This window comes from Mesocricetus auratus, unplaced genomic scaffold (assembly GCF_017639785.1).
Source record: "Mesocricetus auratus isolate SY011 unplaced genomic scaffold, BCM_Maur_2.0 Super-Scaffold_100707, whole genome shotgun sequence".
NCBI classification, from domain to species: domain Eukaryota; kingdom Metazoa; phylum Chordata; class Mammalia; order Rodentia; family Cricetidae; genus Mesocricetus; species Mesocricetus auratus.
In genome coordinates, this window is record NW_024429269.1 from 1,025,622 (window position 1) to 1,052,427 (window position 26,806).

Below are 26,806 nucleotides of genomic sequence, written 5' to 3' on the forward strand. Positions count from 1 at the left end.
GGGAAAGCAGCAAAAACATGCAGAGCTACTTATGACTTTCGTTGTTTGTACTTCTCCACAATGTTGGCAGGAAAAGGATCTTGGCATAAAGGTCTTCCCTTCACCTTTACAGATGGGGAAATTGAAGTTCATAAGTATGGTTTTCTGATAATCAGTTATGATGAGGGGTGGGGCTAGGATTAGAACTCAGGTCTTCTGGTTTCCAACACTCCCATTCTTTCTGCTTCTCCATAGAACCGACGGCAGAATATAAGCATTCCCACTGCCCTACTTATTATCATCACTCTTTGCTATAGGGCTATTGATAGTTTTTACTCTTTATAATCTGTTTGTGTGTGCACAAGCACCCATGTATGTGTACATGTGTGGGGAACTCATAGGAGCTACAGATGGCATTGGCTGCCCTGGAGCTGCAGTTTCAGATGGTTGTGAACCATCCTTTGTGGGTTCTGGGAACCGACTTGGGTTCTTTGTAAGAGCAGTAAGCCTCCTGCGCCCAGGGCTACCTCCTGATCGGTGCTATTAAGGTTTAACAGTCACTTCAAACTCTTGTGGCCTCAGTCCCTGCAGCACTTGTGATTCTATGTGACCAGTGGCTGTCTCAGTTCAGAAACGGTCAATAGTTGGATATGATACTAGAAACAACTTTGGTTTCATTCCTGTCTCACCAGAAATTTTTCATGGGCTCAAACTCCCGGACTTGCAAAATCTGGTGTTGGAAAAAACAAAAACAGAACAAAAAAAAACCATGAGTTTTGTCCTCAAAAGTCAAACCCATAGCACAGCAGATGTCCCTGCATGTGACATAAAAATAGTAAACTCTTGTTCACTTTTTAATTGGAGAAAACTTTAGGACTTGTTATCTCCTAAGAACTGGAACCGTGACTTCCCCTGCATAGGACACTTCCCACCATGCTCATGGATACCAAAAAGCTACTTCCCAGGCCTGGTATCTATTTTTCTACTCCAATTTTCACTAGACCAAAGGGCACAGGCCAAATGATGGTCCCGTTTCTATTCATTCTTTTGTCAACAAGCAATCAGAGTATATCGTGTGCCCTGCCTACTTCTCTCCTCAGCACTTGAGAGATACAGCTATGGTCCTTGAGATGCAGGTGATAACTGAACTCAGGGCACACCCAAGCACTGAAATTCCTCCTTTTTAAAGATGATGGGTCAAGAATGCTGGGTTTCTTTGTTCCTTCCTTCCACTGGCAGATGGGAAAACCAGGATCATATGAGAAGTCATTGCTGAATTACCAAACCTCTGTGAGGCCTCCAGCCCTGCTGTCTTCCTACATGACTATCCTCTGACTGTTTCCTTCCAGGGAAATGCCTTTTGTTCCTTTCCTATGATTTAAGGATTTGCAGTGAGTTTTGGACCTCCAATTCTTCATCCAGTGTTTAACGTATCAACTTACATTTGTGCAATAGGTGATTTCAAGCCATAGTAGATACCAACCTCAGGAATTCCATGCATCCCGCACATCCAATAGAGCAAACAGGATCCCTTGGGTCTTGGAAGGATTATGAAAGAATTTGGTTTATGGACATAAGACAAATACATGCAGAAAACTGGCCTAATGGCATCTCTAATTAATCACCTTGATACCATACTTTAAGCAAAAGTTTTGGTTAAGTTTCCCTTAACCAGAGGAAAAACTGAGTGACTAGAATTCACAAGGAAGCCATCCAAATCCAGAACAACTCCCAAAAGAAATTCCTCCCACGAAAAAAGCCAAGATAATTTTTACAGTACAAAAATTTTATTTTTTGTTAGGATAATTTAAAGTTTAAAACTGAAGTAGACATATTCATTTTACAAACAAGATATTCTTTCATAAGGAAGACCATTAAAAACAGTAAACAAAAAAAGCTGTCTTTACAAAAAGCTCTGTGCATAGCAACTTTATACTGAATGTAACTGACAAAGCAAAAAAAAAAAAAAACAGAACTATACAGTTTGGAAATGAAGCCTTACTGTACAAAAGGTAAAGATAATGGTTTTTAACCATGCATGTTGAAATGTGCAAAGAAAAACTGAGAAGAATTCCGATGCTGTAACAAAAGAAATGAGATAAATAATGCAGTAAATTATCCATTTAAATGAAAAATCTTACACAGCTCCTCTCAAAAATAGAACAGAATTTTGCCATCACCTATAGAGATACTTGTCTGCCAAGTGGCACAAAAATAACCTGGGACCAGAATCGTTTAGTAGCAATGACTAAAGAGGACAGAGTGGCTTTGTTTTTAATTTATTAGTACACTAAAAATAGTCCTTACACACGTTTGTACAGTTAAATAGATCTGTGGCTGCCGAGGTCCTAGTGAATGGTCAAAGATGTCAGGTATTTAGTTACACACAGTCTTCGGTGTAAAGCTACTGACAGACTCTAAGGTCATTCTGAAGACAGTACTGCACTAATCTTCATGCAAGAGAAAGATTCACAGGTTCTAAAAGCTATGCTACTTAAGAAAAAAAATGTCCTTATGTTGGATTGGCTCAAATCCAGCTCTAAACATGCTTAATTTTGTTCTGCCTCCATTTTGGGATGGTGAGGTCCATATTCCACACATTCTTTCCCCAGTACCAGATTGTTAGCCAGGGAAGTTTTTCTCATGCATTTCCATGTATTTTGGTGCTGTGAGCCCTGACTATGAAGGACTGTCAGCAAGAGCTATCAGCATTCCTGGTTTCAAAACTTGTGGGTTCTCAAGTGCACAAGGGGGAAAAAGTGTCATCTTGGGTAATTCCAGAGCAAACTAAAGGCAAAGAAGACAGCTGAGGGTTAGGTAAGTGAGGACATGTACCAGTAGGGCAAAGAATGGGTCATCTAAAATTGGCTCAGAAGCACTAACGATTTTTTTCCATGGAAGTTGTATCAATTTCCAATGCTAGAAGCCTAACCAAGAACCCCGAACTAAGTCTGTGGAATCAGAGAAGACATCTGACCTGGAAAAACATGACATCCTATTGTCAAGCCAGGCAAGTCTAGATGCATCTCTAGGACCACACATATCTTCAAGAGCCTACCACTGTTAGCACTACTTCAGGTTTCCCCACCCCCCTAAGAACTAGGTAGGCAGCACAGGGCTCCCAGGGCAGGCTTGGTAACTGCACTGCTTAGAACCCAGCTACCACTAATCTCCCAATCTCCCAGGAATGCCAATATCCATGTCTTTGGGCAGAAGGAGAGAGGCCTAGAGATTTTTGAATCTCTCTTCTACACCCCATCCCACTCTTCCCAGAAACAGGTGAGATACGTGTTTTTCCAAGGGAGTTTAATAACATATAAGGAAAACTCTGCATAGAAAGAGAACAGTCGAAGACTGAGTCTTAAGAGTCCAAGGAACATAGCCACCCTCTCCAACCTCTTTCTGCAAAGCTCTGTGAAGCTTCCTGGCCCCATCCCTAAACTAGGCAATGGAAGAGGAAGGGCCCTATGGCTCTGTCAAGGAGAAATTCTAAAGACCCTGTGGTCAGCTTAGTCATGTAGCTTGGGCCCTTCTTAGATATAGTTCCTATCTAGGGACAGTCAATGCTGAGATGATAACACAGGACTCCCTGCATTGCTTGGGAAAGAATGCAGTTTTTAAAATGTTTCACCAAGAGTGGACACCACAGCTGACCTGTGGACTCTTTAGAAGGCAGGTCTGGGAATGAAGTGATGGGTTGGAATGTTTGTGTTCCGGCATGTCTCTGAGTCTGGTTTTGTGGTGGGCTGTTCTGAGGGAATCCACACACAAGTTACAGTGTTCTTGTGCATGGGTCAATAAAACAATGGAAAAAGGGGGGGTGCGGGATGTAGGATAAGAATCTAATAAGCAACTGTAATAACCACACACCTTTAAAACTTGTCACTACCTGTTTGTGTCAATTTCATTTTACATCAGGAAGAGATATTCCTCTCTTCTTAAAAAGAAGTCTTAATTTCTACTTCTACTTACAATAAGTTACACGTTTATTTATTTAAATAACTGTAAAACATTTTAAATTTTTTTCCCTTTTTGTTTTTTTTAAGAGCTTAAAGTATAAGCAAACACACATACAACATTTCCTCATTCGATTCAGGTTTCATTTTTAAGAAAGTCTCCCATGCTGGTACCCTGTTTTGTTCAATTTTTTTCTGCATAAACTAAATTGGTATCTGAAAGGATTCATAGAAAATAGAAACTTTCAACTTTTTTCCTACAAAGAAAAACAAATAGTATCCAAAATATTAAGCATGAATGTTTGCCAATGTTTTTCTTAAATATTTTACAAACATAGGAAGGTGGTTTTCGTAATGTTCATAACAAAGAATTGCATTTCTGCTCTTAGCACTGACCACGTCAATGATATTTTTTTTCTGTCCTTGTCTCCAAAAGGGTTTGTGTAGCTACTGTCAAAGCTTCATGAAGAACTTGAGACCAACATGGCGGCTCTTCACCTTCCCAAATCCGTCCAACATGGCCGTTCAGGGGCGCAACTCTCCCCAATGAGCTCAGAGTGCTTCCTTCGTAACTGGTCCATTGGAATAAGTAGTTTTGTACTATGAGAAAGCAGTTCTTCCTCTACTTTACATTGGGGGTACAACAAGTCCCGTCATGGCTGCAAGGAAAGAGTGACACGGGGTTGAAACATGGAGATTTTTTTAAAAAGCTGATCACGGGGAGGAGGGTAGGTGTGGGAACAATAAAGTCTCATACAACGCAGGGAGCTGGGGAGGTGTTCATATGTGAGTGGGTTTTCTGCACGACTGGGCTAACAGAAGCTTCGGTGTAGGCGACCTACATCAGGTCCCCATGTTTGTTTGGCAAGCACTTTACCATTTTTGTATATTAATGGGTTATCTTGGGACAAAGAAGTAAACATGCAAACCAAATTGCCATAGACATGTCCCGTATCACTGGATAGAACCAGAAGGAAAAGTTCAGGTGCTGAGCCTGTTGGCTTCTTAGGCATCGGTCAGAACAAACCAGGGTTTCTCTCCATCCTAAAGTGTCTTCATAAATATCATGCCCTAAACTAGTTTAGTGTTTAAAAAAATAGGGAGGGAGAGGGAACTAGGATTGACATGTAAAACAAGTTTGTTTCTAAAAAAGAGATTCATAAAAAAGAAAACACACACACAAAAAATAGTTAATCCTTACTTAGTGCTCACTGATGGTACATGGAGATAGTCACCTAGAAATTCTGGTCTTTGGAAAAGACTTCTATTTGTTACTAGTTTGGGAGTCAACCCAGTCCCCACTCCCCAGGCCTTATATATCATCTACTGCCACCTCCATCTTGTCAAGAGGACATAGATGACACTTGTCTGGGTAGAAACAACAGGTCCAATATCCTTCCACTCCCCCTCTCCCCCGTGGAGCATGCACTAAGAAGGGTATCACATATCAAAGCCCATCCCTATGTCCTGGACTGTGCTGTAATAAGCCCAGAGAATTTTTACATACATGGGAAATGATAAAAAATTCCCTTGTATCCAAACTTCCAGCATCTCTGATATTTGATTCCTGAATTTCTCTTGTTTATATTGCATAGAGAAGAATAACGACTCTCATACAAGCATCTTTCTGAGTTATGCTCACCACGATGCTTCCAAGCAAATGGTCAAAATTCTGGCCATTCATGCTCTCTCCAACCCCATCTCTTTCTCTTCCCTTCCTGTCTTCCTCTCCCCTCCCCTCCCCCTCTTTCTCAACCCCAGCTAGTTCTCTCGGGCAAAATTGTCAGCTGTCTGTTTCCCTGCCCATACAGCCTTTATTGAATGTTTGTGAGATCTGGATTAAGGTCTTACACAGCTAGCAAAGCCTTAATTATTTTTGCCTGTATTACTATATATTGAATCGATGTAAGTTTTCAATAAAGGCAGTTCAATTCTGGACACTCCCTGATGACTTGGATATATAACAACTGCTGTAATTATCCAGGAGTGTAAGAAGCTCTCGCTCACTCTGTGTGTGTGTGTGTGTGTGTGTGTGTGTGTTCCTGGAGGGAGCTAGAAAATGAATCAGACACGCAGCATATAATATCACCATGACAATCTATATTCATCAGCTGTAAATGCCTCATGAGTGAGGCAGAGGGTGGGACAGAAAATGCTATAACTATAGTGTCTTGGGTGGTAGATGCCTGACACATATTCCTGCCCTTTTCTCCCCTATTACACTCAGTGCTCTTCAGCTCTTCCTCTTACATACAGGTCACAGATGGCCAAAGGCTCAGAACAGCAGGCTTTATTCATGCCGTTTTCCCTGGTCCACCCAACACTAGACAGGTTGGAATTTCACTAGATGGTGACCTTGACTTTGCACTTAGAGAAACCAGAGCCAATAAACAGAATAATAGAAATTCATGGGAGGTAGGCACATTGTCATTGATGACTTTCATGGTAGAGAGATGCTTAACTGTACTTTGTCAAGTTCATTCTCGACTTGGGCATTTTACAGAAAAGCAATCTCCTCCCTTTGTCCCGGTGGCAAAGTAGACATGAGTGAAGGATGGCCCAAGAGAGGAGGTCCACCACAAGTGTCCCTGGAGAGACAGTGTGCTGTTGGAGCACAGGATCTAGGGTACAAGTGCCTGGATCCAAGTCATCAGTAGTTTGCTGTTCAGCTAAAGAAGGTGGATGGACATGATCTGAAGGAGCAGATGTATGTAGAGCATCAGTGCGGTGTCTTGTCTACAGGGCCAGTTTTAGGGAGTATTGTCTACACTGTGGATCATGAGGCTGTGGCCTCCCCTTCCTCACTCTGTTCCCCTTTCAGCTTAAAGTTGATGAATGAAAGCATGGAACTTAGAGAGCAGAGATGAGGTCACCAATGGGGTGTGAGGAGGGGTATACAGCACACATGCCCCCCCCCACTGTAGAGTTTATTTCCCAGGATGTAAGCATGACCCTGGTGGAGACAGTTCTCATCCTGCTCTGAGTGACAAGATGGAGCCCATGGGTTTTTGATGAGCAACAAGCTGGGTGGACACACTTAGTTACAAGCTGTGCTGTTCCTCTATGACTTAGACATCTGGATGAAAAAAAAGTTTCTAATATACAGATGTTTCCAACTACCCACATGTTGGGTGGCATGGTGTTCCAGAAGTCTAGCCTACTGAAAGGAATGTTCAGTGGCTCTTCTGAGATTTGGGCTTCCAGGAATGGCTTTGACAGTTTCTCTGTCATGTCTGTCAAAAAGTCACAGTCCCTAGGGGTGAAAGGCACAGAAACCTAACATGCCTTTCAGCTACCCTCCCAGGTACCCCCCCAAAGACTTGCAACACATTTGCTTTCAGGAAGCCACCAAGAGCTGGGGTCCCCAGAATGGCACAGCCCATCCCAGATCCCCACAAAGCTCTGCTGACCAACGCTGCCTGTCATAAATGTTTTCATGTCAAGACACGAGAAACAGCCAAAAATAATGTGGGTCACCAATGAGCCATGGTGCTCAGCAGTTTCCAATTTGCTCTCTTGCCATCAGCTGCCTCCCACTCTCGGAGGCATGATTAGATTCTCATGTACTCATCACATTTGTATTACGTCATGTCATATTACATTTTAGGACATTGCTCAAAAGTGGGTTTGACGGGTGATATTAATTTTTTGTTCTTAGAAACAGTATGGCTTTTTCCTCTTCCTTCCCTACTTCACCCCTTGATCAGGCACCTGCTATCAATTTGGCTAGCACATAACCATGGTTTTTGCTCCCGATGGATTCGTCCACGCGTGCCACGGGAATGAACATGAAGTGCAGATGTCAAGCCAGTTAGATAAGAAATAACCACAAGGCCTTTGAAGGGGTAAGCAGGCACCTTCCAGAAACAGTGAAAGTGGGACTCTGGGCTGCCCAGATGTTCCTGGATTGAACATGTGGCTCTACCACTGCTAATTCCATGTCCCTGCAGATCCCCGGCTTGACCTCATTCACCCCTACACAGGCCAGCACTTCTGCCATTCATGACCCGCCACGAAAATTCCAGGAACTCTGCAGACAAGTGCTCAGAGCAAGCGAGGGAAGCAGGGATGCTTGTCCTTTCTCTTCAGGCCCCGGGGACACCTGGATCACATGCACCCCTGGAGTGGTGGCTTCACTTACCTCTGAATCCATTCCCATTGCCGCTGGAGCAGGCAGGTGAAGGGGAGCCTTGGGGCCTGATGACAGGGGCAAAGGCACTCTTCTGTTTGACAGCAGGAAAAACTGAAGAGGAAAATGGGAGGATGGAGGATGTGCTGGAGGAGCCAACGGTGGGACTTGATGACATGACTGGAAGCAAAGGTGTGACAATCTTTAGGAGGGAGCTCATCGAGAAACCATTTTTTTCCTTAACATACACATTCTTCACATTTGCATGAGAAACTATTAACTCCCAGGTATCTGTCCAGTTCCAGTGATTAACAACAACAACAAACTTGAGGGACCTTCGCATGGAATTCCACAACGGCTGGGTCGGTTCACAATCCCACGAGCCATGTGTAAGAGTTCCTTCCCCCCATCCTTGCCCGCATCTGCTATTGCTATTTTCTCAGTGATAGCCACTCTCACTGGGCTGACAGAGTCTCAGTATTGCTTTAATTTGCATTTACCTTATGGCTAAGGTAGTGGAAATTTTTTCACGGGTATGGCACACCCATTCATACAACTTTGAATGATTATCATGTGTTGCATTGGTCTGCTTTCTGATTGGGTGATCAGAGACCATCACTTTATGCAAAATAAGCCACGTGCTGAGAGACCACAGCATGCATTTTCTCAGCTGTGGCGCCTATAGTTCTTAAGAGCTACATAAAGTCATTGTATGTATGCATGGATATACATGTAAACATATGTGTGGCACGGAAGCAGAAGGGAGATGGAGATGACCAGTGGACTTGAGAGAACTCATCTATCTGAAACTGGATACTGCATACAATAACCGCAAGCCAATAAAGCAAAAGAGAAACCAGAGGAAAAACGTCGAGTGTGACAATCTTCTTCCCCTGTGCAGGTGGAATAGCCACATGAAACAACTACTGTGGCAATGATCCCGTTAGAGAAAATGAAGGTCATGTAAGAAGACAGAATGCACTGGCAAGATAGGCATCAGGCAGGGGGTGAGATGGGACAGATCTGAATCCCTGATAGAAATGGCAAGAGAAAAAAAAATCTTTGCAGCCTGGGAAACTCCCTTTCACCCTAAAAAGAAGGCCTATCTGGAGCCGTGAGGCATCTGGCACCTCCCACGGCCTAGAGGTTTGACGCCCAAGACTAAGATCACCAACATTGCCCTCTCCATGGGGTTCTTCCTCACTCAGCGCAGGAATTTATTAACATTCAGAAGATCACCTCCCTCTCTGGACTTTCAGTACGCTTGGGAAATAAAGCTGAAATTCAGTCTCCCCTGACATAATGCTCAGATAAAAACCACCAATATTAACAATATTAGCATTAAATAATGACTTAAGGGGAGCCAAAGGCTAAGTGTGGTAATTTCCAAGAAAAATAAAGGCAGTTTAAACAGCAAAGGGCCCCACCTCCTCATGGCACACACTCCATCAAGTTACATCAGGGAGGAAATCTTGTTTGTTGCAAAGCTTGCTCAAAAGGAGCAAATGAGATGGGGAGAAACAGCACCGACAACTAAGAACAAGGAGAATTGAAGGTCAGAAGCTTTGGTACCCCTCTTCCCTGCATCTCAGTTGCACCTGTAGCAATCACAGACAGTATGTACAGTATGATGTCTTTCTTCTTCATGATTTGTTTCATTACTTTTAATTGTGTGTGAGTATGTGCACATGAGTGCAGGTGTCCAGAGTCCAAAGGAGGGCATTGGATCCCCTGGAACTGGTGTTACAGACAGTGGTGAGTTGCTCCATGTGGGTGCTGGGAACCAAACTCAGGTCCTCTGCAAGAGCGGTAAGTGCTCTTAACTACTGGGCCATCTCTCCAGCCCCCCGCACGACATCTTTGGAGCAGAATCATAAAGCCAAAGTTATCAAAAGAAAAGGAAGAGTCTCTTTCTAAGGAATATTTATGCTTAGCTAATATTGATTTTAAAAGCTATGAAGAAAGACATACCAGAGTACATCCCTACCATTTTTTGTAAAAAGAACACTGGAATGGAGGGCAGAATTTCATGTCATGAGGATAAAAATGTGTGGGAAATTGAACCAATTCACTCTACTATACAAGATGCAGGGCTCACCACTGGGAATGGGATCTTGCTTATGATTCCAAAGCTAATGTCTTCTTCTAGCTTTGGCTTTAACATCAAAAACATATAAAGCAACATAAAAATGCTCCCTTGTTCCCTTAATATCAGATTTAGAGGCCAAAGAAGGGCTGAGAGTCAGGAAGCTCTGGTTCTGACCATGGTCTAACCTCTGCAACATTAAATCCTCAATGTAGATACCAAAACAACACCCTACTTTGCATTGTTGCAATAGCTTCACTCAAGCATGGCAACAGGAGAGGTCCTTTTTTAAAAATATGACATTGTTGTTAATTCGGAGACTTTCATATATGCATATAATATGTTTTGACTCTTTACTCTCCACTCCTCCCTCTAACTCCACCTTCACCTCAACAGTCCCTCCAAACTTCATGTCTTCAAAAAAAAAGTAATCTGCCAAGTCCAATTTGTGCTGCTCACATCCTCATGGGTGGGGGGCCACCCACTAAATAGTGGTCAACCTACCAGGGGTCACACCTCAGTGAAAACTGACTCTCCTTTCCCCAGAAGCCATCAATTGTCAATACTCCTCAGATAGGGGTAGAAGATTGATGATTCCTTCCTTACTCCATTATGGAATATTGACTAGCTTAGTCTTGTGCAAGCAACCAGAGAAGGTTCTCCAAGTGTAAGCAGAATCTATATAGAAATGTATAATGCATGTACACACGCGCATACATGTACACATATAAAACACGTACACACAAATGCACACATATATAAGTACAAACACACATACATACCATACACATATGTATATAGAGATGCATATATGCACACACATAAAACATGTACACATATATAGCACACGTACACACATACACACATATACATACATGCCATCCACTTAGGCCCAGCATATAGCTCATTCTTACAAATACTTTTCCTAACTTGCTGATTCAACCTACAGAATGGTTTGGGCCACAGCAACTTCTCAGGAGAAGTTTACCAAGTGACACAAAAGAGCTGTAGCAGAGTTGACAAGTGCAAACCCTGGTAAGCACATTTCTCAAAAATTCCGTGAGCAAGACAATGACACCCAACATAAATTATAACTTAAAACATTTAGAACGGAAGTCTTAAATGAATTTCAGCCAACATAACTTCTAACTTTACATATTTCAATAACCATACTATAAAAAATCCTTGTTGACAAGGAGTGTGCTGATGTTAAATATTGAAAGATGTAGTAAATACAAATGTGTGTTATGCTAACAAATAGGTAGACAAATAGTTGGGGGGGAAACAAGGTCCAGAAATGAACATGGTTATATATGAGACCTAATGGTTAAGTACATGTCATGTTGTTGGGAACTGATGCAGAAAGCATGGGACTGACCCAGACCCCCTGAATGTGGGTGTCAGTGAGGAGGTCTTGGTAATCTATGGGGCCTTGGCTAGTATTTATCCCTGGCGTACAAATAGACTTTGAGTGCCCATCCCACAATGGGGGACTGCGCTCTCAGCCTGGACTCTTGGGGGAGGACCTAGGCCTTGCCCTGGATGAAATGACAGACTCTGGAGATCCTCCATGGAGGGTCTCACTCTCCCTGGGGATCAAAGTGGAGATTGGGTGGGGGACTAGAGGGACATGGGGGGCAGGGGAGGAGGGGAAGGAGAGGGAGCTGGGATTGACATGTGAAGCAAGCTTGTTTCTAACTTATATTTTTAAAAAGGAAGGAAAAAAACTAATTTGCTAACTAGTGGGATATTAAATATATAAAGTTTAAAGTCCTTTCTTGGGTTTGGTGTGAAAGTAAATCTAAGTAGATATGGAGTTATTTGCAAAAATAAAGCTGTGACGGTGGTAGTCAACACCTCAAAAGGTCATGTACTTTGCATACCTCTTTAAACCACAAAGTCACAACAGAAGTTGGGAAGATAGAGTTGGCACATATGAAAAAGCTTCTGTAACTCACATACATACGCACAAGAAGCAAATGACAAGTCAAGAAAAATGTTTGCAATGTGTATTTAGCCGTGCTTATGCCCTTGATAGCTAATGTGTTGCTTGCTGTGAGTTAATTAGGAAAAGGAAAAAAATAGAAAATAGGCAAAGAACACAAATGAAAATGGTCAAGAGACCTGAGCAAGAGTATTACTCCAACTGAAGAATTATAAAACAGCAATGTCAACGGTAACAAAATGCTAGTTTTCATTTATTCAGTGCATAAAAACTAAGACCAACAGGCAAGGAAGCTCACTCATCCTCTTTCCTGAGGAGAGAGTCAGTCCCTCCAGAGGGATTTTGGCAATATAAAGAGTCTGTTCAGATGTTCACATCATCTGACCCACTAATTTAATCTCTAGAAATTGATCTCAAAGGGATGGTCACAAATGTGTCAACAAAAAGTAGAAGATTCAAGGACTTTTTACAGCAATAAGAAGTTGGGAAATATATGACCTGTAATAAGATAAAACATATTAAGCTCATACAATGGAATGTTAAACATTTAATATTTGAGAATAATATTTAACAGTGTGGAAGTACCCCCCTTTGGATGAACAAAGCAGATTACACAATAATATACACATGGATATACATCAACCCAACTTCTACTTAAAAAAATACAGGAAGTGAAGCATAGAGGGTATGATAAACATTTGATCTGTGGTGTCTCTGGCTGACAAAATTGTGAGTATTTTCAAATGTATCCCTTTCATTTGTCCATTATTTTCAGAATTTTCTATTTTTTCTTTTGATTTTTTGAGAACAGGTTTCTCTGTGTCCTGTCCTGTCCTGGAACTAGTTCTTGTAGACCAGGCTAGTCTCGAACTCATAGAGATCCACCTGCCTCTGCCTCCCAGGAGCTGGGATTAAAGGTGTGCATCACCACCACCTGACTATTTTCAAAATTTTCTATGGTGAACATATATTACATGTAATAAAGCTACAAATATTAAAAAATGGGGAAATGTCCGTTTTGGGGATTGGTAAGAAATAACAGGATCATTAACAAAAGGTCCACTGTCCTCTTTACAGTCTGGAAACAAAGATCTCTGTTAATTCCTCCGATCAAAGGAAAACAGCTTTGTTTTTGTTTGTGTTTTTATTATCAATCTGACACTAGCTAGAGTCATTTGGGAAGAGAGAACCTCAATTGAAAAAAATGCTCCCATCCGATTGACCTGTGGGTCATTTTCTTGATTAATGATTGATGTGGGCGGGCCCAGACAACTGTAAGTCATGCTGCCACTGGACTGACACCTTGGGTTTTATAATAAAGAAGGTCAAGGAGAGCAAGCCTGTATGTAAGCAGCACTCCTTCAAAGCCTCTGCTTCAGTTCCTGCCCTGAGTTCCTGGCCTGACTTCCCTAAGAGATGGAGTGTGACCTGAGAGTTTTCAAATGAAACAAAACCTTTCTGCCCCACGTTGTCTTTGATGACAGTGTTTTATCACTGCAATAGAGACACGAAGACACTAATAAATTCTCAACTCCTATGGAAAGCAGGATGGTAACAATTGGTTGTTGTTTTTGTTGTTGTTGCTGGTGTGTGTGTGTGGGGGGGGAGAGAGAGAGAGAGAGAGAGGGAAAGAGAGAGAATGTGTGGTGTATGTACTCATGCATATGGAGATGTACATGTCTGTGCACACAAGGGACCAGACAATAACAATGACATCATGTATCCTGGTCTATCTATCTCTACCTCAATCCCTTGAGACAAGTCTTCTACTGAACCAGAAACTAAGTGGGTAGCGAGCAAGCCCCAGAAATCTTCCTGTCTCTACCTGCCCCCCCAACCAAAGTATTGGGGTTATAGGCACACTATTATAGGCAGCTTTTTTTCTAGATTCTGGGGATTTGAACTCAGGCCTCCATGCTTGCAAAGCAAGCATTCATACCTGCTAAGCCAGACCACCAACCCCAGAAAGTGACTTTTTAGTCCTAATTCCTCTTCTCCAGTCTCAGGACTTATGTTTACAGCACTGAAGGGCTTCTTAGAGCCTGATGTCCCATCTATGATGCTAGTCATTTGTCTGCCTTCCCTCCACCTGCTTTTCGTGTACCTTCCTGCATACACCCATAGTTTTCAAAGTGGGTCCCTCATGACCACAAGGTTGTATTTTCTTTTTTTAAAAGATGGAGGGCTCTTTTTAAATTTTATTTATTTATATATTTTACCTAAGTATTATTTCCCTGTTTTGTCTGCACATATGCCTGCATGCCAGAAGAGGGCATCAGATCCCATTATAGATAGTTGAGAGCCACCATGTGGTTGTTGGGAATTGAACCCAGGACCACTGGAAAAGCAGCCAGTGCTCTTAACCACTGAGCCATCATCTCTCCATTATAAAATGATTGCTGGGCTGAGGTTTTTATTCAGTAGCAGAGCACTTACCTTGCATGTACAATACCCTAGGTTTGCCCCCCAGTACTCAAGATAAAACAATGATTATACACGCACAAACATGGCATGTCATTTCTTTCTCTCTTTTGAGCCTATACATGCTTTTCAAAATGTCTAGAGTAAGAATTCTACTATCATAGAATTTGTTTTCTCTTTAAGAAATGCAATTGAGATACATCAAATTGTTGAGTTTACCTTTCTCAGGGAGGGAGTCTTCTCTCTCTTAAAAACTATTTCCCTATGTTGGGAGTTTTCTACAACAGTCATTTAATGCTTTACAATAATGTCTTCTTATTTACTTCTGAAAATATAAAAATACTGAGGCTGAGGGCATGTTCTAAGACTACAAGTGGAGTAGGTTGGATGCCTGCCTGAATGGATTCTGTCCCATACTTTGGGTTGGCTCGGTGATTATTCTGCTTGGAAGACATGGTCCCCATGGGTGTTGCAGGCTTGTTGAGTAGACCATGTTTGGGGACAGCAGAGTGCACCGTTTTGGGAAAGCTGATCACATAGACTTCCAATTGAGAGTGTCTCTGGACACCTATCCATCTGTGGCTTGAGGCCAAAGCAAAGGCAAGCACGTCTGGCCTAGAAATCTGTGTGAACCTGGGAGTTGAAGAAAAATCGCTTTTCTTTTTACAAAGATTGATTGGCCAGCTTAACCCCTACTGGAACTCACAGACCCTCCTTTGCAACTGCATCCAGCCAAGGCAGTTGCTGGCACTCGAGGGGTCTGTCAGCATCTCATTAGAACCCCCTATTGTCAGGGGCTTAGAGTCCAGGCATTAAAAACTTGTACGGAGCTGGAACTTGGCACACATAGCTACTGCCAGGAAGTGAAGTTTGTGTGTAAAATTGAAAAAACATCTGTTTGGCCATTTTTGAAGGAGTGTAAGAGCAAATGAAGGGAAGATACAGGGCTCCGTGTTGGCTGGAATGCAAGGCAAACTTGACAGAGAGAAGGAGTGCTGGCTGTATTGCTGTTTTAATGTCTCTGGCGAGTGATTGCCCCGTGGCATGGTCCAGTCACATCAGGCTCATTAGAAGAAAAAAAAGAAGTGAAAAAAAAAAGAAAACCCACATAGGATTGTTTTCAGACATAAGCAATTGAGCTGACGAAATCTTTTCCCCTGGGCTTTAAAAATTATTTCCCAGAGAAGTGAAGACCTTGCTGGTTAGAAATATAGGTCAGGTGTTATCGTAATGAACTCCACTGGGAATTTGGGGTTTTACAACAGGCGAATTTGATCGTAATGAATGCACCATTTAGAATCCCATTCACAGTTTGCAATTCTCTCAGACCCTCCCTCCAAAAATCAAGGCGCAAGCGGTCACTTTCAGGACAGCAGGAGTGATGGGGGGAGTCCTCTGAGGTCTCCTTACTCCCTGTTGGGCAGGACACCATCCTGTCTTCCCATTTTAACAGGTGACTTATAGACTTGGGGTCCAACTTTTTCTGAAGTCACTTGGAGTGAGTAGAATGCTGCTATCTGGGATGAATTATCTAGTAAGAAGCATTAGGCAAATAACACCCAACTGGACACCTGCCGCGCGCACACACGCTAACTCCACAGGATGCACCGTGGAGTACATACTTACATATTAATAAACTATTTAAAATCTACAAAACAACTATTTCATATGTCCAGCCTTGTACATACACAAGCATGTGACTGAACCGTGATAAGTTGCCATTTCTATATAGCAAAAATGGTCAGATGGGGGCTGGCAAGATGGCCCAGTGAGTAAAGACTGATGACCTGAGACTAACATGGAATGACAGAGCCAGCTCCTGAAAGTTGTCCTCTGATCTCCATATATGTATCAGGGCATTCATGTGCATGTGTGTGTACACACATACATATACACAAGTAAGTAAAGTAAGTTTAAGAAATGGTCGGATGAAAATAATTCCATTGCTTTGGCCTAATGGCACATTGTAAGTAGTCTCAATGCTTACTATTGATTAACTTTAAAGCACAACGCCGTGAGTCTGGTGCCAGTGTCTTAGTTCCATTTGAGCCATTTATCTGCTATGACCCTTGTCTCTTATAAGAGAAAGTGGTGATAATCATTATTACTGTGTTCCCACCAAAAAGTAGTGGAGGGGCTCGGCCTGGGCTCTGCATTGTTCTTTAACCTATAGAGAGGAATATTGGAATATCTGAATGGCTGTGATCATCGTTGTGTAGCTTTGTTCATATGGTGGCCTCCTCTCATGCCATCATGCTCCTTGTGGGTCTGATAAAGGGACAGCCTCATTGTCACATAATCATTCATGACAAGTGTGTGACAAACCTCCCCTGGTGCCAGCACCTAAACTGCCCACATTTCTTCTGAGTTCCCTAACAAGGTCATATACAGATAGACATGGCAACGGACTTTGCAACAGAATAGCATCTGTTAGGTGGGGAACAACAACTCTTCGCACAGAATGATGTCAGTGCCCATCCTCAGCTCCATCTGGTTATTCTAAATGCACTTTTCCTCCCTTGCCTTGCTTTCCCATTGGTTCCCACATTACACATTCATACAGCCCATTTGATCACTGTAATTCTGCCACATAGTTTTGGCACAAGATAAGGATTTTTTAAAACAAACCAATCAACAGTAACCTACTTCCGTGAGCTGCTCCAGTGAGTCTAGGCCGTGTGACAAGAAACACGCACAGGACACACGCTAGTTGTAGTAAAAGAAAGGGTCTTGCTGCACTGGGTTGCTTGTCCTGTATTCCCATCACCCTGGGTAATATTGATTATATGATGTAAAAGCATAGCTTAGAAATAACTCAGGAATTTAACTCAGGAATTTAACTCAGGAATACATGGGCCCAGGAACCAAAGGTCAGAAGGCAATGAGAAATGGCCTCCAAGGCCTGTTGCTTGAGTGGTGACTGACAGGGCTGTGTGCTGTCCTTGCCATGTCCTTGTTTCTGGCACAAGGGAGCCACTCTGGGTGAAGAGAGGACAGGCACAGGCCTTGTGACAACAGCCAACATTTCGAGAACACTCTACTCCATCACTTGGCTCTCCGTGTCAGCATGTCCCCTGGCCTCAAGTATTCCCTGAGTAGGTTTGAAAAACTCACACTCTTTCAGGCCCCAGGGACCATTGTGCAAGCTCCCAGCTTAGCTCCCAAAGCAACCCAAATGGGTTTTCACAACTTCTTAAGGCATTGACTTTCTTGCTAAGGCTTTAGATTAAGGCTAAGAGGCTCTGTCCCAATCCAGCAAGCTGCTACACACAGTTGACTTCCATCTCTCTGCGGTGTTTAATGGAGGACAGAGTCATGCCACAAAGTCAAGTAGAGCACACTACAGATGTCCTGTCTAGGGTCCCACTCCTCCCTGAGGAACTATAGGTGGGTAACGGTTGCTGGGGAAAGGGAAGTAGTGTTCCTCAGCAGTATAGCTACTGGTAAGTTACCCTTGATCAAATAAATCATGCTCCCTCAAGCAAGCTATCCAAGTAACCACAAGGGTCCACAAACAAACTGAACAATATATGACCTATAAAGAAGAGAAGCTTTGGTGGGAGGAGTAAGGGGAATAAGAGAGGATAATTGGGTGTGGGTGTGATCAATGTGCATTATATGTAGTAAATCATGGAAGAAAACAACAGATTAAAATGTGACAGGAGTGAGATGCCATCAGTCCTGTGCCTGCTAAACTCTAGCTATGTAATAGTGGGTAGGCAGCGTAGCTGCAGCAGCAAACTCTATTGCCTGTAGCACGTGGCTGAAATGAAACAGTGTGTGTGAAAATGCCCAGTGAAGGAGCTGGAGAGAAGGCTCAGTGGTTGAGAGCACTGGCTGCTCTTCCAGAGGACCTGGATTTGATTCCCAGCACCACATAGAAGCTCACAGCTGTCTGTGACTCCAGTTCCAGGGGACTTGACACCCATACATACAAGCATACATGAAGGCAAAACACCAATGCACATACAATAAGAATAAATAAATCATTTAAAAGTGTTTTTAAGAAAGAAAATGCCTAATGAAAAAGGCTCGCTTTAGCTCAAATGAAATCTCTGTCCCTCTCCTCCACATACACAAGCCACATATGCTTTATAAGAGGGAATCATTTCATTCCCTTTTCCTTAGGACAACTTGCATAAACTGGGAGTCCAAGTTCAGGCAAGAGGAAGAACAAAAGACAGGAAGGACATCTCGTCAAGAAATAAGACTGTCTCCCAAGTGTCCGTAGCCATTTGGGAGCACAGCTCTCCCCTAAAAGGCCGGCAGGTGAAACCTTGCAGGGAGGCAGGCTTACAGTGCCAGATGAATGGCAAAAGTCACTTACTTCCGTATGGGGAGCCTGTGGGTGAGCCATTCAGAAATCCTGGTGATCCCGGCACGCCCAGGTTGGCCATAGGAACATTGCTGTAGCCGTTCATGCTGTTACTGGAGGTGCTGTAATTAGACTGCTGAGGCGTGGAGCTGGAGGAGTATCCCCGTGGGGAGATGCTGCTTGTGTTGCGAATGTATCCTTGACAACAGAAGAAACAGGCCAGGTAAACAAAGCAGTACCCACCATCAGGCCAAATGTTGGAGAGTGCTTGTCCATATCTGCCCTAGATCATAAAGTCACCACTGCCAACCAACCGTGGGAAGTGGAGCTGACTTGCAGCATTTAATTTTTAATTGACATGTAGTCACTGCCTCCCAACCAACTCCAATTTTTACACACGCACGCAATGGACAATGATCACATTGGGATGACGGGCCTATCTAGCTCCTCAAATATTTATCGCTTCCTGGTATTGGAAGCATTCAAAGATTTCTGTTGCCTATTTGGAATTTATGATGAACTATTGTCAACCACTGTCACCCGGCCAAGCTACAAAACACCAGAGCGTAATTCCCCTATTGACTTGCAGTCTGGTACTTGATAGCCCAGCTCTCAGCTTTTATAACTTCTTTGTTCTACACAGGCCACGCCTCTGGTGCTCCCCCTCCCCTTCCGTTTATGTTGCTTTATATTGTTTTTTCTTACTTTATTTTATAATTTGATTTTGAGACAGGATCTCACTATGTTTCTGTGGCTGGGAACTTGCTAAGCATCCCAGACAGGCTTAGAAGTATTGATCTTCCTGCCTCCACCTCCAGAGAGCTGGGATTTACAGCTGTGCACCACTATACCCAGCTTTCTCCCTCAGGCATCTCTAGTGCTCTCTCCTCTCTCCTTTCTCCCCCCTCTCTCTTCTCTCTTCTCTCGTCTCTCTCTTCTCTCTCTCTCTCTCAATCTCTCTCTCTCTCTCTCTCTCTCTCTCTCTCTCTCTCTCTCTCTCTCTCTCTCTCTCTCTCTCTCTCTCTCTCTCTGGATGGAGCTGGTAAATTCACTGGACATGGACACTGGAGTTCTATAAGGTACTAATGGTTTTCGCTGAAAATGTCATTCGATGACCAAACAAAGGTAGACAGATACTGGGCACTGAAGCCATTTTCTTTTGAAGACTGTCAAATAAAGGACCCGAGGAATAAATATCCTTCTCAAAACTTGCCAGTCTAGTATTTTACGAATTTAATACACCATGGACTCTTTCCTGGGGGTGGAGGAGGGTGTCCTAGCAACATTTGGGGGGCCACGTGTGTTCTGCTAAGCAGTTTGGAAATGGTACTCCAAAGTCATTGCCATTCTCTGTGTGAGCTGGAGATAATTTTCAACCCAAAAGCACTGAGGGGCACAGTGAATGATGCCAATCCTGGGCTCTGAGGTGTCAGCATGTGAGCACAGACCATGAGTGGCGTGAAGGAAGAAGAGTTTCCTTATGGTTCTGAAAGCCTGTCACAGAGCCAGCATCAACTTCATCTGTCCTCAAAGAAACCCTGGGGATGACTATGTCTAAAAGTGATTAGATCTGGTGATATAGCTCAGTAGTAGAACACTTGCCTAGCATGGGCAAGGCCCTAGGTTCAATTCCCAACACTGAAATATACATAGATAGATTATGTAGATATAAACAGATATCTTATATAGAGAGTATATTTGTGTCACATGTATATATGTCATATATATTGTACACATCTTTCTCTATATATGTACATGTATAAATGTTTTTATAAAGAATGCTGAGCATGACAGCTCATATTTATAATCACAGCACAAGAGAACCTGAAGCAGAAGGATTACCACAAATTTAAAGCTAACCTGGACTACATAGTGAGTTTAAGGCTAGCCTGGACTACAGAGCTTGTCTGAGTTTTTAAAAAATTTAACTCAACCAACCAATAAACAAACACAAAAAATTATAAAAGTCTAAAATATATCATCAAATGAAAAATAAGTTATGGTGGATGAATAAAATTATAAACAAACATCTAAGGTTAAGAACATTATTTGGAAAAATCATTTTTCTCAAAGAACTATTTATGACAGACTTAGATGGGTCTCTTAATGGAATCAGTGTCACTGAAACAAATCTTCATAAGGTAGACTTCAGACATAAAATAGAGTTCACTAAATAAATTGCCATGTATTTCTATAAGAGAAAATGTACAATAGAAACGACCAAGTAACAGTAAGCCAATAATCTTGGTTACCAAGAGTTGCATGAAATGAACGATGATGGTGCTGTCAGCTGTCATTCAATCTGATTATCACAGAGCATCATTATAAAATGCATTCGATGGGTAAGCCTCATTTCCATATGCCTAAACTTTTTGAAATTTATGATAGTTAACGTTACCTGTTAATATTTCTAACCAAAAGAACTCTATCTAGTTCCCAGAGAGCTCAGACACTAACAACAGACTACCTGGAATGGTTAAATAAGCTACTTCTAATAGTGGGGCTTACGTAGGCACAAGCCCCATTGGGTAGTTTATGATGCGCCTTCTAACTCCTCCTACCCCAGCAGAGGTGGTCTTTTGACAGAGAAGCCCTGTTTGGATTCTGACTTTCAGAAGGGAAGTACCTTGGTTGTTTCCTTGTGTGGACTCTGAGATGCTGACTCCGAGCTGGCTGCCATACGAGTTGATACCCATCATGCCACTGTGAGCTGGGGAGCTGGAGAGAGCCGGAATCTGACTGGGGTTCCTGGGGACACTGTACAGGGCTTCCGCAATGTCTGCAGCACGCTTTAAAATGATGTCCTACATGAGGGCACATTGAGGTGAGCACTGTATCCAGAATCAAGAGTCAAATTCAACAGCAAGCGTAAGACGCACTCATCTAACCTGGTTATTGTGGGGTGTGCCATAGAGGGCTTCCACTAGGTCCGCAGCTCTTTTCAATAGCATTTCCTGAGAAAGAAAAAACAGGGTGGGGTACAGTCAAAGATAAAGTCCCAAATGGCAAGCAAGAAAATTATAGATCAAGCCGGGCAGTGGTGGCGCACGCCTTTAATCCCAGCATTCGGGAGGCAGAGGCAGGCGGATCTCTGTGAGTTCGAGGCTAGGCTGGACCAACAGCCTCCAAAATAATACAGAGAAACCCTGTCTCGTAAAAACAACAAAAAAGAAAATTATAGATGAAAACAAAAAGTCCACAATTTGCCTACAAATGTAATAACCAGGAAGTCTGATGCTAGGTTTGATGAATAGCATATAATCACATTTACGAATCCTACAATGGGTAGCTGTAGAAATTCACCACTATATAATGGCTCCATAATGATCTATGCTACTCAAAAAACCCGGCAAAGTCAGTTAAAATTGATACTGTATCGGATATTCTATTGATAATGACTTTGAGACCATTGCATTTAAAAATCCTGGTACTCTTAATTAATCAGATATTCTTCAGGTGATTGATGGGCCTGGCTTTAGCCAGTTGCCAACGAGTTGACAAAGTACTGAAATTCTCCTGGCAATGGCTACTCAAAATTTTATTCTAATAAGGAGGAATTCTTTCCAGAATAGCTCCTCTTGTTCATTTTAACCAGAAAGAATTAGCAATCACTAATCCCGCTTCTCCCCTATATCCTTTTCTACCTCCTGTTTTTTTTTGGGGGGCGGCGGTTGTTATAAATTTTATTTTGTTCTGTTTACAGCATTTTAAATTGCTATTCAGCAGCTGTCCAGTTATCATCTGACTTAATCAGTATTCTTCCTGGAGGAAAAGAAAGGTATACTGTTGAAGCCACTGGTGTTTGGCTTCTTATCCAAATATAGAATAAAGAACATGTCATTTTATAATCTGCATGCTTGAAACACCAATATAAATGTAAAGGATCTAACAGTTTCTCTTTAGTCAAATGGCAATAAATAAATGGAGTTACTTTTAAATAAAGAATGGTGAGCCAGATTCAAGGTGACCCTTTCTGAGCAAGTTCATTCACAAATGGCCTCTTTCATAAAAGTTTTGCATGGAGACGTTTTTTATCCTCATTAAACTCCTATGTACACAGTAGGCCTTCCATGAGGGCTTGCCTATAGACTGACGAGTCTCCGCAGTTCGTGCTAAATAAAAATCCTATTTAAATACAAAGCAGTGAAATTTACACTTTTAAGCAATGGTGCAAATATTTGACTTCACACAGTTGGCAGTGTTGTATAAGCTGGCTATTCTTATAGCATATCTGTTTTATGAGACCAAACTTTCAGATCTCACATGCCTTCAGATATTAAACATAATATATTTCAAAATTAGCAGAAACCTTATGTTCATATTGTTATCTAAAGCATAGCCAGTTTCAAAGCTTAATTAATTTTAATGGGACTCAAATCACTGGATTTGTCTAAATTTGCTGAGTGTCTACAAAAAAATGTTCACATGACAATTCCCAGCAACCTTACCTTGGCTAACCTCTCAGGGTCCCCTGGGTGCCTTGGGATGACTTTCTGCAGCCTCTGGAAGCCATAGTCTATGGTGGGTTCGTTTAGGGCTGAAAGACAAAGCCGTTTCTTTAAGTACACGCCTGGGCTATAAAGTGATTCTTCTATGGAATCCTTCATGGGTATTGGAAGAGTTTTGATATTTTCTAAGACTTAATACATGGTGCTGCAATCAATTAGGGGATTGTGTTGTTGACATTGGTTAATTCACACATAAGTTTGGAATTTGTATTTACCATTAAAATAACAAGCCAAAGTTTCAACATCTCTGTCATAAGCACACATCCCTGCAATCCTCTGCTTGTTCTCAGGTCACCAGAGTGTCACACAGCCAGTTGTGGACCAGTTACCGCTGTCTTCCTTCCCTCCTCCCCTTCCCTTTCCTCCTTCCTTCTTCCCTCCCTTCCTTTCCCTCTCTTCTTCCTCTCTCCTCGTGCCTTTTCTTCCTTTTCCTCCATCCTTTCTTCCTTTCTCTCCTTCTGATGTTTCCTTTTCAATGCCAGGGAGTTGAACCCAGGCCCTTGTGCATGTAAGGCAAGCATTTTACCACTGCGCCACACGGCCCAGCCCAACTATACCCAGTGTCTTAGAAGACAAGGACCACTTGTGTGCCATTTTTCTTTCTCTTTCCTTGCTGCTCTTTCTCAAGTATATCTTCTCACCTATTTGTCCTTCTAATATCCCCTTTTTCTTATTCATCCTCTTAAATATTTGTATTCATGTATGACCTTAGTCTCATGGACACTATTCTAATGCAAACTATACTCTCTTAATTTGCAATTATGTTTCTGTTTTTGCTTTCTCAGAGGGTCAGGTTCTCCCACAGCCATGAAAGGTTCAGGGGAGCAGCATTTATTCTGTCTCACCCCTGTGTCTCATGGGAAATGACGGAGCTTGATGTACATTAGACATTTTACTTGGTAACTATAAAACAAGATTACTGAGTGAGGGTGTATTATAATGTGCTTTTTCTTCTACTTTAAATAGTTCTCTAGAGTCAGTCTCTTTTCTTCTTTCCTCCTTTCCTTTCCTTTTTGTTTAAATTTTATGGTTTTAAAACTAGTACATAACCAAAGCAAAGTAAAAAAATAAAACATAAAATAATAATTTCCTGAACTCTTGTTAGGCAACAGCAAGCACAGGGGTGTATTTTTTTTTACTTTTCCTCTTTTCATACACATAAATAGCTGTTGCTATTATGATATCAAATGATACCTTTTCTTTAAACAAATTTGATTACATAGAAAAGAACAAAATCATACATAAACCTGCCACTGAAGAGGTGAGCAGGTTTAGATATTCCAAACAATACAGGCTATTGCCTTTGCTCTTGCTTGCCCACTAGAACTTGATAGCACAACCTCATTACTCAAGACATAGTGCACTTTGGTAATGGGTCATGGAGAAATCGAGGCATGATGCTCCCTTCCTCCCTACTGGCTAGCTTTCATAGTATTAGAAGGTGCTGTTTGTTCTACTGGGGGGGGGTGAGGATGAAGTAATTAATAACCTTCCCAGCTGTGAACCTTGTGAACTATAATGGCAAATATAATCCAAATACACTCTAAGAAATTCTCAAAGAATTAATCAAAGTATATTTTGCTTTCTACTTCTTACTGAATTTTGAACAATAAAATTGTACCTCTGCTACAATAAAGAAAATAATGAAAGTACCTCTATTTGGATGACAGAAAACAGGATGCCCAGGGTTTGCTTATATCCTTCAGATTTAAACACACATACTAAAAATTACCCTGAGAGATGGTATTTATCCTGCTGCATAGCCTACTTTAACCCACCTAGCAATGCTGTATGTCATAAACTCTCCCTCTGCTGTTTAAGTGTTCTTTTATAACATTATTTTAAATCCCTGCATATTTTCTGTGACATGCTCTATAATTTATTTAAATGGCTTCCTAATTTGGGCATTTAATGTGATCCTAATTTCTCACTATTATAAAAACCAAAGCAATAATTATCATTTGTGCATAACTTTAATTACTTCCATCAGAAAAATGCCAAAAATTAGAATTACTGAACCAAAAATTATGATTTATATTTAAGGCTTTTCACACATACTATCAAATCACTCCTTGGAAGAATATGTAAATTTAATCTCCCTCCTACTATGTATTTAATTATTTCAACTTATAATTATTTTTTAATTTCAACTGATAATTATTCATCAGTGAGGTTAATGAATTTTTTTCTTATATTGCTATCATTTTAATTTCTATTTTTTGTGAGCTGCTTGATACTTTTCACTTTCTTTTCGTTTTTAATTTGGTTTTTCAAGACAGATTTTTTTCTGTGTAGCTCTGGCTGTCTTGGAACTCACTCTGTAAATCAGGCTGACCTTGAACCTGGAGATAGCCTGTTTCTGCCTCCCACGTGCTGGGACTAAAGACATGTGCCACCACCACGTGGCCCATTCTCTTTCCTAATAAAAATTAATCTTTTTTTCTTTTATTCTAGAGTACTTTATTATGGTTTAAATGTCTGCTTCCTGTCTAATGTCTATCACTCCTGGCAACACAGGGTGAGTCATCCTTCCCTGCTATGGTGGACTCACACCCTCTGAATCCAGAGCCAAAATAAATCCTTCCTCTTTTAAGTTGATTTTGTCAAAGTGGCAAAGTAATTAATATGATTACACATTAAGGTGTGTGTAAGGTATGTGTACATTTGTGTGATATATGTACATGTGTGTGTGATGGCATGCGTCATATGCGTACATGTGTTTGTATGTGGCAGAATATGTATCTGTGAATGTGGCATACATACATGTGTTTGCATATGTAGTATATGTACATGTGTGTGGTATGTGTAAGGTATACATACATGTATTTGCATGTGTGTATGGCAATACATGTATGTTTATATTCAGGTGGAAGCCAGAACTCAATTTTTATTATCTTCTATTATGTTCCACTTTACTTTTCTAGAGATCTCTCACTAAACCTGGAATTCGTTTATTAATAAGACCAGCTGGTAATGCTTTGATGTCTTGTTTAGTGAAACATGTGTATGTGGGCATGCACATATGTTTGTGTGTTACTAGGAAATAAACCCAACCTTCACACTTGCTAAGCAAGCATTCTATCACTTTATATCAGAGCCTATTTAAATACTTTTGGTCATAATATTTAGCATGATATCCATGTTTTTAACTGGAAGTCTTTCTATGGTCTTCTTATAGTTCCTTATTAGTATTTCACGTGTGTGTGTGTGTGGCATATGTACACATGTGTATGGAAGTGTGTGCAGAGTGCAGGTGCTCACAGAGGCCAGAGGTGGAAGGTCCTCCTGGAGCTTTACTTACAGAAGGTTGCAAGCTTCCTGATGTAGCTGCTCGGAGTCCAGCTCCAGTCCTCTGGAGGAGCAGTATATGCTCTTAACCACTGAGTCATCTCTTCAGCCCTTCTTCTATCTCTAATACTATTCTTCCCAAGAGAAGAGTCTCAAGCCCATCCTCTGCAATCCTCTAG

At 41.7% G+C, this 26,806-nt stretch overlaps 1 protein-coding gene across 2 annotated transcripts in view; it reads right to left on the reverse strand.

The window, feature by feature from the left end:
* Positions 1–1,747: 1,747 nt before the first annotated feature.
* Ebf2 (EBF transcription factor 2) overlaps positions 1,748–26,806 on the reverse strand; it is a 192,666-nt gene continuing 167,607 nt past the window's right edge. For both annotated transcript variants that reach the window (XM_005075225.4, XM_021230204.2), the window contains 6 exons: positions 23,280–23,368; positions 21,720–21,785; positions 21,458–21,635; positions 18,844–19,029; positions 8,077–8,244; positions 1,748–4,594 (listed from right to left, as the gene is read on the reverse strand). In XM_005075225.4, coding sequence (XP_005075282.1) covers positions 4,563–4,594; positions 8,077–8,244; positions 18,844–19,029; positions 21,458–21,635; positions 21,720–21,785; positions 23,280–23,368 — 719 coding nt within the window. In that variant the 3' untranslated portion in view covers positions 1,748–4,562. The remainder of the gene's footprint in view (positions 4,595–8,076; positions 8,245–18,843; positions 19,030–21,457; positions 21,636–21,719; positions 21,786–23,279; positions 23,369–26,806) is intronic.